The sequence below is a fragment of the Kogia breviceps genome, chromosome 3 (assembly GCF_026419965.1).
Source record: "Kogia breviceps isolate mKogBre1 chromosome 3, mKogBre1 haplotype 1, whole genome shotgun sequence".
Classification (NCBI taxonomy): Eukaryota; Metazoa; Chordata; class Mammalia; order Artiodactyla; family Physeteridae; genus Kogia; species Kogia breviceps.
In genome coordinates, this window is record NC_081312.1 from 9,561,958 (window position 1) to 9,577,190 (window position 15,233).

The 15,233-nt window shown below is 37.1% G+C and overlaps 1 protein-coding gene across 7 annotated transcripts in view; it reads left to right on the top strand.

The window, feature by feature from the left end:
- DICER1 (dicer 1, ribonuclease III) overlaps nucleotides 1–15,233 on the top strand; it is a 66,812-nt gene that overhangs the window by 23,637 nt on the left and 27,942 nt on the right. For 4 of the 7 annotated variants that reach the window (XM_067027821.1, XM_067027820.1, XM_059059294.2 and 1 more), the window contains 8 exons: nucleotides 742–930; nucleotides 1,575–1,737; nucleotides 2,699–2,829; nucleotides 3,769–3,903; nucleotides 4,365–4,525; nucleotides 6,385–6,553; nucleotides 7,803–8,275; nucleotides 13,970–14,102. In XM_067027821.1, coding sequence (XP_066883922.1) covers nucleotides 787–930; nucleotides 1,575–1,737; nucleotides 2,699–2,829; nucleotides 3,769–3,903; nucleotides 4,365–4,525; nucleotides 6,385–6,553; nucleotides 7,803–8,275; nucleotides 13,970–14,102 — 1,509 coding nt within the window. In that variant the 5' untranslated portion in view covers nucleotides 742–786. Of the gene's footprint in view, nucleotides 1–741; nucleotides 931–1,574; nucleotides 1,738–2,071; nucleotides 2,112–2,698; nucleotides 2,830–3,768; nucleotides 3,904–4,364; nucleotides 4,526–6,384; nucleotides 6,554–7,802; nucleotides 8,276–13,969; nucleotides 14,103–15,233 lie in introns of all 7 variants that reach the window. The other 3 variants (XM_067027822.1, XM_059059295.2, XM_067027823.1) reach the window with 2 other exon arrangements.

Sequence of the window (15,233 nt, forward strand, 5' to 3'; positions counted from 1 at the left end):
ATCTAGGATATGAATAATTTTAAAGATACATATGTAAATAGTTGATCAGCTGTGCAGTTGTGATAGGTTGTCAATTGAGAAGAATGACCTCTGTGTTTATGGTCCTTTGATAAAATGACCAGATGTTGGCAGGCATTTGAATCCTTCCTGTGTGCAGGCACAGTGCGAAGTGCCTTCCATACAGTTTCCTCATTATTTTATCAATAGTAGCATCGTAGAATTTACAAAGAATGTTTGAAATATATTTACATATGTATTTACATGTTTTGTATATATACACATGTATTTTAAAGGGCATCAATACTGTACATATTTTCTCTTAAAGGTATATTATGGACACAGTTCTATGTCAGTAAATACAGATCTGTATTAGCTTATGGATTTACAGTATTCTCTTTTAAGACTAGACCATAATTTACTTAGCCAATTTTTGATTAATTCATTTTAAGGTTATTTCTTGTTCTTAAGTAATAATGCAGCAATAAATATTCATGTGTTTACCTCTTTGTGCAGCTGCCTAATTCTTTTAGACAGGTTTCTAGGTGTAGAATTGCTGGGTTGGCGAGTACAGAATGCTTGACTTTTAAAACGATCCTCTTAGATCACGAAAAAGCTAAAACAATTATGAAGAGTTTGAAAAGGCCCATAGGAATGATATTCTGATGTTCCTCTTGTTTCCATGCTTTCTTTTGTTTTTAACCCTGCATGGTTGTGTAATGGTATTCTTTTTCCCTTTTGTAGTAAGCTGTGCTAGAACAAAAATGCAATGAAAGAAACACTGGATGAATGAAAAGCCCTGCTTTGCAACCCCTCAGCATGGCAGGCCTGCAGCTCATGACCCCTGCTTCCTCACCAATGGGTCCTTTCTTTGGACTGCCATGGCAACAAGAAGCAATTCATGATAACATTTATACGCCAAGAAAATATCAGGTACTAATGAGAACACTAATACTGGAGCATTTTCACTAAAATGGAATAAATTAGCATATAGTTGACACAACTTATATAAAACTCCTGTACCTTTTCAAGCTTTCCTCTTCTGATTAATTTTCTCATTCCAGATACTTTTTTTCTTAATAGTCCTTTTCTTTTCTAACATCTGCTGGGTAATTGATTTGATGGTTTTATTGGTGAAATTTCTTTTTCTTTTTATTTTTCCCCTGTGAAAACCTCACTGTTCCGTAGTATCTGTTTGGGTGTGTCTGTCCTCATGATCTGGGTAGGAATTGAGATTGGCTTGAAGAACCTTGGACTGGCAGAAGAGCCATGGTCATAGTCATTTCCGTTCATAAGATTCTAGAGACGTTTTCTGTCCCTGTGGGAATAATTCTTAAAGAAGTGGTAAATGCCATTGCAACACATTTCCACAGCACAGCTACGTGTAACCGGGATTTTAATGCCTCTGATTATTATTCTTATATAAAGATGTAGAACGTATGCTTTTTGAAGGGGCAGATTTGTCGGAGGAAGATTTTAGAAAACAGTGAAATTTTCTGAATTAAAACAAATCCAATTTTCTAAATCCTGTACTTAGATAAGAAGTGTGTAATCTTTTTTTCCCACTGTATTTCTAGGTTGAACTGCTTGAAGCAGCTCTGGATCATAATACCATAGTCTGTTTAAACACTGGCTCAGGGAAGACGTTTATTGCAGTACTACTCACTAAAGAGCTGTCCTATCAGATCAGGGGAGACTTCAACAGAAATGGCAAAAGGACGGTGTTCTTGGTCAACTCTGGTAATAAAAAATTATTTTATCAAATTGTGCGGAGGAAAACTGGATGAGATTTTATGGTTAAGAAGATTTTTTCTGTGGGTATTAAGTTAAACTCTTGAAAGTATATAGAGAGGTTGATGAGTAATGTGTTTGTTGAAGCAGAAATTTCATTCTGTCTTATTTCTTAACTTTACAGTGTTTCTCTTAAATGTTAGTCATCTTACTTCATAGGTGTTAAACTTCAGCTTTCTTCTAAAGCGTAATTGCGTTTAATTCTGATTCTGCATTTCTTTTGAAGGATTACTTTTGGAATATAATCTGATCTAAGTAGTTATTTTTGTTTTTGATGTTTTAGCTTCACAGAGTGTATCAAAAGGTGCTTGATTATGAAATAGGTAACTTTGATTTATGATCTTGCTATACCAGTTGTAGAAAGAAAGTCAAATGCTTAACTTAAAAGTTAGATATTCAGTAACAGTTTAAAGTACTGATTTTTATGTGTTTGGGATTAGACATTAAAATAAAAAGTATAAAATGTGAACATAAACTGCTCGGGTACTAATATAACCATGTCACTCCTCTTACTCTTTTTTTTTTTATTTAAAATTTTTTATTTTTAGTAGTCTGTCTTATTTCTTGGTGATACAATCCGATTTTATTGAAGACAGGAAGGGTGGATCTGGAGTAGTTGCCATTCCAACCTAGAAATTATATTCTTAGATTGGGGAAAATCACCTTTACAGAAGGAAGGTGGTATAAGGCTCTCTGAAGTGGATGACAAAGAGGGTGGGGTGGTGAGTCTAATAAGTGTGTTTTGGAGATAACTGTGAAAATATGATTTTAAATCGGCCATCTAAAAAATTGGTGGTTAGGTGTAATATATAATAATAAGGATTCCCTTAACTGTTTAATTGTTAGTAGTCCAGAGAGCCATTTAGGGAAGAGTTCTCATATTTACACGGCATATTATATTTGTAATCAGCAAACCAGGTTGCTCAACAAGTGTCAGCTGTCAGAACTCACTCAGATCTCAAGGTTGGGGAATACGCAAACCTGGAAGTAAGTGCATCTTGGACAAAAGAGAAATGGAACCAAGAGTTTACTAAGCACCAGGTAAGACTTGTAGAGAATTTTCACTTAATAAATCTGTACAAGTCCTTGGTTTATAAGCTGATCTGTAGCCTTGGTTGTCTGAATTAGGTTTGAAAACTCTACTTTTCTGTACTTTGTCAGCCTAGAAGCTAGCCCTCATACAGTTTCTTAACTATAATCTCATCCTAAAGCCAAATAAATTACTAACATGTATTGCTCTTATTCGATAGAAAAGAAACAGCTTTTACAGTATGATTTACTTGCTTGAAAAACACAAATTCCTATGACCTATTTCCATCTTGCAGATAACTTGCTTTCAGAAAGTTTACTCTTGAGTTAAACGTCTTGAAACTGGAGACATTTCTTGGTTGAGATCTTAGCGTCTTTGATGGAAGACTTCCTCGTAGACGTTTCCGTGTAGCCAGCTTGTGTTGAGGGCCTTTCGTGTTTTGGATCTGAAGTGGTTAAGAGATGCTCCCTAACTAACCTCATGCAGTCCCCAGTTTGCTAGTGTGGCTTGCATATTGGGTTAAGCCCTCATTAATAAAGCACTCAAAATCCACAGAATGATAAGTCCCTATCTTCTTCCAGAAAACCTTGTCAGTTTGACGGGGGGAAAACTGCGCGAATTGTTTTCTGACCTGATAAAACTGATAGGTCTTATCAGTCAAAATTATGGCTGTAGGAACCTAAAAACCAGAAGTAGATTCAGTAGATGTATTATAAAAACATGGTCTCCATTATCAAAAATTTTTTTCTTGTCTCTTTCCGTGTTTTCCTAATTTTACATCTTGGTTCTCAAGTATGAGCTTCCATACATTGAGGATTTGGGTTTTAATTTTTACTGATGAGTTTCTTAATCGTCACCTAAAATACAGTGGTTCCATAATCTGATTTCGTAGAAGTGTGTCCAGGCAGGTGAATGGCACGTGTTGTATACTGATAGCAGTTTTATTTTAGGTTCTCGTTATGACTTGCTATGTCGCCTTGAATGTTTTGAAAACTGGTTACTTGTCACTATCAGACATTAACCTTTTGGTGTTCGATGAGTGTCATCTTGCAATCCTAGACCACCCCTACCGAGAAATTATGAAGGTAAGTTTTTAGATTTTTATCAGTCTTAATAATGCAGATCAAACGACTGAGTATAAGCAATGTTTTTATAGATCAAAAGCAGTATTAGTTACCAGTTATGGGAACTTGGTTCCAGTGTAGGAGTGAATGAATGAATATTAAATTAATGTTCATTTAAATCTATAACCTATAATATTAAACTGTAATAAATTTATAACAAGTTCTAAATCTATAATAAAAATTTAAACGTAATATAAATCAATAAATTATATGATCTATCATAAGTGAATTACATAATTCATCCTAGCATATTTAAATGTTCCTTTTTGATAAACTGATCTTTTAAACAAGCTACAGTAATTCTATAAGTGATAATTTTAGTATTTGTTAGGTCTTCTTGACATGTTTTATTAGGATGCTGTCTCTTGGGTTAGGGCCTTGCAGAATGAATTCCTTACTGTCAGTATCTTCTGTTACGTTAGCTCTGTGAAAATTGTCCATCATGTCCTCGTATTTTGGGACTAACTGCTTCCATTTTAAATGGGAAATGTGATCCAGAGGAATTGGAAGAAAAGATTCAGAAACTGGAGAAAATTCTTAAGAGTAATGCTGAAACTGCAACTGACTTGGTGGTCTTAGACAGGTATGCACTTAGTATTGACTTGGCTTTAATGAGACCTGCTATAACAGTTTTAGGCCTTCAGTCTCAGTGCCCTGCAGATAGTCTCTAAGAGAACAGATGTCTATTCAAAGGAAAGAGCAAGACCAAGAATTCCTTATCAGGACAGTCATCTTCGAATGCAAGAATCTAATGTTATTTCCACAGAGAGTAACGGAGGTGTTTCTGCCTTAAGAGGAAATGTCGCGTAAGCATGGGCCTATCCTATTTGCTGATGTTGACGAGGACTGGGGACTCAGGAAATCCGGTGTCCTTTTCTGTCAGTGTGGACACTTTGTTGTTCTGACCCACGTGTCCCACATGGTGCTTTGAAAGGGCATTTATTTACTTACAGGATTCAATATTTTACAACCTGCTTTAAAATAATAGGAAACACCCTCTAGTTTTGAAAGTGGATGTGAATTTCTGAGAAGATGTTTATGACTTTGAGGTTTGTCTCTTTTCGAAGGGGTTGCTATTTCGAGTTTCATTAAAACATGCAGGCACAAACAGCCTTTTTGATCTAAGTTGGTGGAAGTGAGCCTATATAAATGAGGCTTTAAAATAAATATAACTAATTCAATTCATATTAAAATACCCTTATTAGATATAGCCTTTAACAAGGTTAAAGATTACCAAGCAGTGGTTCTTAGAACAGTTATAATAGAGATGACTTATTTCTCAGGTTATGAAATTAAATCACACATGGGTTTTGAGTACTTTCCACTAATTGTAAACCATGTGACTTCAAGTGAGTCATTTATTGTTCCTGAGCCTGTAAAATGGCATTAATGGTTTCAAGGGATTCTCTGATGATCGGTTACATTGACATAGAAAACACCTTGCAGTGTACCTGTCATTTAGTAGGATTTTGGAAAGAGTTCTCTTTGTGGAGTGGGGTGAAAAGTTAACTTGTAGATTCATGAAACTTAGGAATCCAAATGTTAGGTGAAATACAAATCTCATGGCCTTAAGGACATGCTGTTTCTGATTTTCCTGAGCCAAGACAGTCTGTGATGTAGAAGTGAAAGGCTGTACTTCTGCTTTTATCTGACCTGAATTAGATTGGTAGGCCTGTACTGCGTGAAGTCTTTAGGAGAAGCAGTGGTATTAGAGTGTTCGGGTGAAACTGGTAAGTAACCTGTTGAGTCTGGCATTACCTAATTCTCAAAATGTGACTCTTAATTAAAATTCTCTTTGGGAATAATGAAAACTGTAGTATTTAAATATGTCTTTATTGTATTTCTTTTCCTTAATTAATTATTATATGTGCTTTTAGGATTTTGTGTGTTATTCTGGTTGTCATATTATGAAAGTCATGAAAGATCCAAGGAATGATATTGTAATTGACTGAAATTTGGGGGAGCTTTCCTTATGAAGATATGTTAAAAACACATTAAAAATAAAATTGACATTTGCAAATGCTAAAAGTTTTCAAATAGTATGGAAATGGATAAATTTAATGATAACACTTCCTCCCTATGATCTTCCCCCCTCCCCCTTCCCTATTTCTGCTTCTGAGAAATAATCATTATTGAGTTTCTTGAGTATTTTGACTAACCTTGTTTCTCATTCTGGATGCTGCCTAAGGGGGCAAAAGATGAAAGGCTAAACCTAGAAAACAAAGTGAAAATCCTGGGATAATAATGCAGTAACGAAATTCATATTGAGACGTAACAGGCAAGCCCAGATGGAAGGAGAAGCGCTTTAGGGATGCTTGTTGTGAGCCTGCTTGTTATTCCAAATGAAACTAGGAAGTTTCTGTTTTGGTTTAGATAGATAATGGATCGTAATGCTGTAGTGAATTTATTGTGTATTGACAACTTTTGTTTCTGATATTAAAGATATACTTCCCAGCCATGTGAGATTGTGGTAGACTGTGGACCATTTACTGACAGAAGTGGGCTTTATGAAAGACTGCTGATGGAATTAGAAGAAGCACTTAATTTTATCAATGACTGTAACATATCTGTACATTCAAAAGAAAGAGATTCTACTTTAATTTCTAAACAGGTAAGCATGTACAAAGTACGTATGGGGAGTATAGTAAAAGGCTTCTATTTTAATGTTGAAATGAATATTCTTCTAATGAGGCTGTTTTATATACATTTTAGTTTAAGGCCTTACCTTCTTATCTCTGGACATTTTTCATTGAATGTATCGCATTGGGTTGAGTTTACTATTACCCGACAGACATTTCTATTATTAAATATAGACCCCCCTGGTTTAAGGAGATGTCATGATTATTTTCTTTGGTCAGATGAATTAGTTCTGATCAAACCCCTGGGCTGAATGAATTCTTCTGCTCTTTCTTTGTTTGTAACTGGATATGAGCTCGTCATCCCTGAATAGTGCAGCTTTGAGAAGCAATTCCTTAGGACAGTGGTCTTCAAAGTGTGGGCCCTAGATGAGCAGCTTCCCTCTGGAACTTTTTAGATATGCAGATGACAGGCCCCACCCTTGACCTGCTGAAGTTGAAGCTCTGTGGGTGGGGTCCAGCTGTCTGAGATTTGACAGGCCCTTCAGTTATCCCCGTGCCATTAAAACTTGAGAACCATTGTCCCAGAACTTTGCAGCCAGTTGTGAATGTTAGCACTGTATTGAATCTAAGTCTTAATTCTCTCCTGCTGAGTTTTTTCTGGAGCAGCAGTGCGCACGCTCTGCTCAGCACTTGTCTTCAACCCAGTGTGTCTTTTACTTGCCTGCAGAACTGGCATTTCCTCAGTTTATAGCTTTAATATGGATTTACATTCTGCTCTGAGCTAGGCTTGTAAGATGTGGCACTCGGGGCATAGATAAAGTTCAAGGAAAATTGTTTTGCTTTTCTTTGATACCTAAAATAAAATTACATACTCTGTTGCATATGCATATATATATATATATATATATATATGTATATTCTGCTACATAGTTCTTTGCATATTTACCTACAAGTAAATGACTCAGTTGTACTTCTAACTAATCACAGTTCTAAAATTGCTTTATTAACTGTATACAATTGCATCCTTTAATTTCTCTTATTTGATTATTTTCGCTGGGGAAAACAAAAGGATGCTTCTGGGCATATATATGAAAAAGTAGAGCTTGAAAAGACCATTGGCCCTTCCCCCTAACCTTGGGGAATTAACCTCAGTGTTTATATTAGAGGGGTAGATTTATTTTGAAGGGGCAGACTAAAGACAACTTAGATCCCAGTTAAACTCCATATGAAAACAACTACATGATGATTGTTTAGCATTTGGGCCTTTACATTGTTTTGTAGATACTCTCAGACTGTCGTGCGGTATTGGTAGTTCTGGGACCCTGGTGTGCAGATAAAGTAGCTGGAATGATGGTAAGAGAACTACAGAAATATATCAAACACGAACAAGAGGAGCTGCACAGGAAATTTCTATTGTTTACAGACACTTTCCTAAGGAAAATCCATGCACTATGTGAAGAGCACTTCTCACCTGCCTCACTTGACCTGAAATTTGTAACTCCTAAAGTAATAAAACTGCTTGAAATCTTACGCAAATATAAGCCGTATGAGCGACAGCAGTTTGAAAGCGTTGAGTGGTATAATAATAGGAATCAGGATAATTACGTGTCTTGGAGTGATTCTGAGGATGATGAGGAGGATGAAGAAATTGAAGAAAAAGAAAAGCCAGAGACAAATTTTCCTTCTCCATTTACCAATATTTTGTGTGGAATTATTTTTGTGGAAAGAAGATATACGGCAGTTGTCTTAAACAGGTAAATCTCTAAGATTAACATTTTTTCCATAGTAGAACAGGCAACGTTTTGTTTTGTGAAGTGATATGTTGTAATAGCTTTAAGAGCTACCAGAAGGCTTATGTAAGTGTCCTGTTCTCTGCACCATCATCCTAACTCATGTGTTATGCTATACTGGGACTGACAGGATGTTTTTATATATACAGTAGCTTTCCCCAAAGGATAGATTTGATATGACTGAGGTTTTTTCCCCTAAAGGATGCTAATCTTTTGTAATCCATTAAAATAGAGTGCAAGTGTAGAAAAATTGTTACATTAAAGTAAAGCATTCCTTGTTTTATACTAATTGTTAGATTCAGTTAGATATTTATTAACCTGTGACAGCGATGTGTTAGGCATTGTGTTGAGCATCTCACACCAAGCTTTCTCCTTCAGGTCATCTTAAAGATACGTTTTTATCAGGGTATTACTGTGGCTGATTTTTCTGTGTTAGCTTTTTTCCTTACCAAATGTCGATTCAAGTTGGCACGTTTGCAGTGAAAAGTTTTTAACAACTGGTTTGAAATTTGGATTGGTTCATAGACTACATACTAAAATTTTCTGAATCAGAAGAAAATAAAAATGTTAGGGAGGAATTCAGAGGATATTGGCAAAGGTGGCAGTGAATGCTAGTTAGGTTGTGAATTCCCACCCTACCTACCCCCTTCTTCAATAGAAGTGTATTTTCCCTGAATATAGACCCAGCCAGCCAAGGAGCTACACTTCAGATTTGTATCAGATGGTCACTTAATGTATGGTTCTTTTGACTTGTGGAGGGATGCTCTACTGTTTGTAAGGGCCAAAAAGGGTCCTTATTTTGCACTTCAGCCTACTTTTCTACAAGATCCATTAATTGGCCAAAGTTGATCCCTAAGAGCCTTTTCTGCAAGTATTGATCTCTGAGGAGAAATTAAGCTTTGTTTCCTGAGGTAATTTGGGATTTTTTTTTTTTTTCCCAAACTGCTTCTGACTGTTTGGGGGCCTTGATAACTTACTTGAGTAACGAGAAATTGGACTCTGGGGTAGTCATCTGGCGGTTTTCGGTCTGGTAATTTTCATAGTCATTGGGCCTGATCCTTATGATGAATACGAAGTAAAATAACTTTAGGTAGTGAATTACACTGGAATCAGAAGTTTAAGGTTGGAAAGGGACTTCACCGACTATCTAATCCAACCCACTTACTTTTATAAAAAAGAGAAAAAGGCCTCGGGAGGAAAAGTGATTTGCTCTGAGTTAAATTGCCAGTCAGTGGCAGAGACAACTCTAGAATCCTGATATTCTGCCTCCTAGTTTTCAGTTCTTTGTATAATCATAATGCCCTTGGGTATGACAGAACACTAAAAACCAGAGCTTTCCAGTGGGAAGACTGCCAGGGGACAGTCCAGGGAGTGCGTATCTGTTCGGCTTGTTTCTTAGAATGGGGGAAAGGCATTTTGGGGGTCAGCAAAGTTGAGTGTTGGCACAGTTGTAAGCCGAGTTGTAGACGTACTCCCTGCCCCCTTACAGGATGGTTTAAGAATTAACTAAAGTTTCTGGGGTTTGGAGAGAAGTCAGGGTTCATTTTCTTCCTTTCCCCTCTTTTCTGCACGCGTTTTTAAGCGTAGAGATGGACCCGCTGTCACCGCAGGACTATTAGCCTGAAAAGGTTTATCGGAAGTCAGTGTTACTTCCTGTTGACTTTGAGGATCAGCTTAGTTGCGATCAACTTCCACAAGCTGTGGCTGGAATTCAGCGCTGGGTGATGAATCAGGAGCGGTTTGAGGCTTGGCTTTATGGGCAGCTAATTAAATATGCAATAGAGGTCTTGTCCCAGTAAGCTTTTTAATAAGCTTAGAAAAACTTCCTGAAATCCGGATTCTTTCCTTCCATCAGTTTAATGGGAGGAAAAACCCTTCTTCAGTGAGCAGCTTCATGGGAGTACAAGCTATTGTAACGCGCAGGCGGTTTTCTACTCTCCTAATTAGAAAAAATAAGTCACAGCTACTTCTATATATAATGTAGTATGTGTACAGTCTTCTGTCTATAGTTTTGCTTTTGCCTTTTGTGTTTAGGCTTTTATCACTTACAATTTACCTTTATATATTTTTTAAGATTTCAGAACACTCCATGAGGGAAGAAGGGAGATGTTTTCACTCTATCATAGATGAGGAAAATAACACTCAGTTTGTGACCTCCTGAAACAATGCAAGTTATCAAGTGGCAGAAAGTGGTTTCCACTCTCAAGTCTAGAGGTCTTTTCGCCGTGTAATTTACTAGTATTGTGTGACTTTTCACCAGTTGTTCCATTAATGTCCTCTTTTAAAAAAATTATTAATTAATTTATTTTGGCTGCAGTGGGTCTTAGCTGCGGCACATGGGATCTTTAGTTGCGGCACGTGGGATCTTTAGTTGTGGCATGCGTGTGGGATCCAGTTCCCTGACCAGGGATTTGAACCCAGGCCCCTGCATTGGGAGCTCAGAGTCTTACCCACTGGACCACCAGGGAAATCCCTATTAATGTCCTCTTTTTAATCCAAGGTGTACCAGAGTTCATTTAGTTGTTATATTTCCCTAATTTCCTTTGGTCTGTTACAGCTTCTTCTTCTTTCCTTGTTTTTGATGACTTTGATACTCTTGAGGAGTACTGGTCAGATATTTTGTAGAATGCCTCTCAGTTTGAATTTGTCTGATGTTTTTCTCAGGATTAGACTGGGTTTTAGGATTTGGAAGAATACTACAGAAGTGAAGTGACCAGAGGGATTCATGGTATTAACACAGAACATCACTGGTGATGTTAAACTTCATCATGTGATTATGATTGCGTTTGCCAGTTTTTTCCACTGTAAAGTTATTGTTTTTCTCTTTTCTTACTTAATTCTTTGGAAGCAAGTCACCAAATCTAGTTTATCCTGGGGAGGGAGGGATTCAGCTTCATTCCTGGAGAGGGGCTTATATATGTATGTTACAGAAATTCTTCTGTAAGGAAAGTGTGTCTCTTTTATCCTATTTATCTACTTAGATTTGTTGAATCATGTTCTTTTATCATTATGAACTCGTGTTTGTTTATTTTATACTTCGGTTATAATCTGATACTAGTTTTTTTTTTTTTTTGTACAAGTTGTTCCATCCTGGGCCATTGGGGGCTGTTTGAGGTTAGCTCCTGTGTCCCTTTGACATGCCCTCATCCTTTTGTTTTTTGAACACTTCCTTACTTTCTGGCACTACAAGATGTTCCAGGCTCATCTTGTATTTTTCTTGCATAGGATCAGCCATTTCTCCAAGGAGCCCTGGTTCCTTTTATTTCTCCTTACTTTTTAGGTGTATGTTCTGTGCAAGTTATTTAACTTTTTAAAGCCTCGGCATCTTCATCTGTAAAATAGTCATAATACCTCCCTCTTTTACTGGGTTGTTAATAAGAGACACTGTATATAAAAATGGCAGTCTTACCACCTGACATTGTACTTGGGGAGGCTGTATGCACACACATGCACCGTGACCTGTGGGTCTGTTCCAGCTGCGTTGAGTAAGATACAGAGATTGAGGGTAAGCATAAACTCTTAGTTTTAAGAGTAAGTTATGTCTGCTGAATGTAATACAGTTATAGTCATAAACTCTTAGTTTTTTATGTCTGCTGAATGTTATACAATTGGCCGTTGAATTTTAATGCTTTTAAAGTTACATTTTCTTAGTAGTTAATTTCTGTGGAATTTTACAAAAATTTTGGTTTCGGGTGAGTTTGAAATTAGGAAAAAAATAACCAGTTCTTTGCTATAGATTGTTTGAGAAGCTCTGTGCACTAGAGAACAGCATTCTTTATCAAACAGCTTGCTTGTGGAACGACTCACATAAACTCAGTATAAAATTAAAAGAAACAAATAAGACTCTGTCCCAGCAATTCTGTGGTACTGTGAAATCTCTAGGCAGTGTGTGTTACTCAGTAACAAGCTCCCTGACAACAGTAGACCTTGTTTTGTTTCTCTGGAAGCCCATAACTTTGCAGGGATTCCTTAAATTTATCTGATAGAGGAATTTTTCTCTTTAAACGTTGTCAGCATAGGTAGATGCTTACAAGAGGTTGTTTTTACCAGTGTGCACACCGCCTCTTCTCTTCCCAGCAGCGCTGATGAGAGTCTCATTAAGGAGAAATAAATTTACTTGCAGTGCCTCTATTCCTCGGCTAGTTGAAGTCTACCAGATTTATTTTTTTAGGCAAATTAAAATACATTCTTTACCTAATTAGGAGTAACTTGAAATGCATTTTTTAAAACCTCTGTTATGTTCAAATTGATGCTAATTTACATAAACTAAAATTTAGAAGTACATATTATTTCTAAGGTAATTAATTTCATATTTTAGATTTTGGGGCATGCTGTTCACATGTAGCACTGTTTTCTGTTACTGACATCATAAGTTTATAATAACTAAATGAACCTTGGAACATATTAAAGAAGTTTCTGATTTTGAACTTTTTAAGTACTTAAACTATAGAGCAGACTCGCAAACTAACCTAGACACACAAGTGTTTTACTGATTTGGAGGCAGGAAGATATTCTAGATGGCCCTTCAAGGTTTCTTCCAGGGCTTTGATATTAGCCTGTTTCATGTCCTTATTGGGGAAAAAAAAAAGAATGGTTTGACTTAAAAATGCAATTTTCTATTAGGAATTTATACAATGTTGTATGACTTCAGAAGAACCATATGGCATCGCTTAGGTCAGGTGTGGAACCATTTATCCTGTGTGCTGAGTTTTTGAATGTGGATATTTCCAAAATAGCTGTAATGGCAACACTAACTGTTAACCTTCTGCACCCATGTAATGTGAGCCCGTCCTGTAGCTCTTTTCCGTTTCTTAGTGGAGGGCCCGTCTGAGGGGACAAGCTTTCTGGGTTAATACAGAGGTGCAGGCAGAAAGGGGCATGAGCTCGGGAGTGTGTGCTCTTTCCTGACAGGATGCGGTGGGAACTCTCTTGGCCTTGCAGTGCCAAAGCTCAGTGGCCTTTTATGCAGAGCTGTGGTCAGCGGCCTGCCAGGGACGTGAGTGTTGGGCATGGAGATGCTTAGCGGTGGATGGAGGCGTCCCTTTCCCTAGAGCCGTGCTTCCGGTGGTACAGGGTGCTGGCGTAAAGCTAAAAGAAATAACGCACTTCTTTTCATGCACAGCTGGAACTCTCTTACTCCATGCAGAGGAGAATGAAGTATTCCTTTGGGGTAATTTGGTACTTTGCGTAAGTTTGGCCGTGGAGACAAGGGCATGACCATTGCTGCAAGTCGTGTGTGTGCTTAGGGAAGTGCGATGAGAAAGAGTGTGTGTGGTTTTTTCATTATAAGACTTGGACTAAAGCCAAAATACATGAGGAGTCCATGTTTCTCTTTGCCTAGCGCTGTCCCCTCCTGGGCCACCCTTCTATGAAGGTCATCACTGCCAAATTAGAAAGTTTGAGGGACTGTGACCATTTCATTCATCAGGGTAAATCAGCCCTGTATTTGGTGTTGCAAGTATTTGGTCCACAGACCCACGCAGAGGAGAGCGACAGTGATTTCTTTTCAAGCTAGTTGAAAAAAAAAACCAAGACTGTTTTGTTAGGTATGTTGGCAAAAGGATATGTATTTCCATTTTAAGGGAGACCTTACAAACAAAAGTTTAAATTTTTTTCCCTCAGCAGTGCTTAACTTCCAAATATATATAATTTTCTTAGATTGATAAAGGAAGCTGGCAAACAAGATCCAGAGCTGGCTTACATCAGCAGCAATTTTATAACTGGACATGGCATTGGAAAGAATCAGCCTCGTAACAAACAGATGGAAGCAGAATTCAGAAAACAGGAAGAGGTAACCTAAGTTCAAATCATTGTACAATAACAATTTTCAGAACGTATACAAACTCTGCCCGTAGGAACTTCCTTTCTTTATAGTTCCTCTGCACTTTTTGTGTAATACAGAGTACTTGTTCATATAGAAACTAGCCATCTCCTTTGAGGTAGCTGTACAGTGATTCATACGTTGAGAATCTATCTGGAAAATCAGTTCTGCGTCTTAATTGCCATCACCCATTTTGTGGGCTGATGGCACACAACTACATTTTATAGAAAAACAATGCTTGTGTAAGCTTAACTCCTGTTGACTCCATACGACTCTGAAGCAACAAACTGAAATTTTGTACTAGAAAATGTTTTGTTTTCTACTTAAAGTCCTGCCTTGATTGAATCCTTTAAAAATAACAGTACTATTTTAAAGATTTTGGCCTAATTTTTTTCATGCTTTTTAAGATTTCGATATAGGAAATAGCATTGTAAAGATGCTAAAACTTAATATAGTGTTCCAGCTTGCAAATAAAAACCTTTTGTTTAAAATTTGTTATTTAACTTAAAAGTAGCAGAATAATTCACGTTGAAGTCATTTCTATGTGATAGCTCTTTGATAATTCCAAGTTTGGGGAGTCTAATAGCCAGAGTCTGACAGATAAGTCTAAAACCCAACTTACTATCTTATTTAACATATTCTGGATTGGGAAATGATGTTACCTTAAATCTAGTATGAAAAAAATTTTCACTTAAAAAAAATCATTTCTGATCCCTTAAATGTGTCCCAAGATGCCAGAAAATAAGGAATGCTTTGCTTGTAATTTTTAATTCCAAGTGATTTAGGGATTTTAGTGAAAGAGTTTTGACTTCTTTGGAGGGGTGTTGGCACAAACTCACAGCCGTAAGATCCCATTACGGAGGCTCAGAGTAACTACAGGACACTCCAAAAGTGGATTCGCTTGGTCACTTTGGCTATTAAAGAAGCAAGCGCCTTCATCTTGAAGGCTGTGATTTGTCCGTGGGTGCTTCTGTAAAATAGAAAGGCGCTTTGATTTTTCAAGTCCTATTCAGTTGAAAATGTCATGTGTTCATGCGTCTCGAGTTTTGTGTGATGTTGTCATCATCTTTAGCCTGGCCTGGATTCAGCATGCTCAGAGTA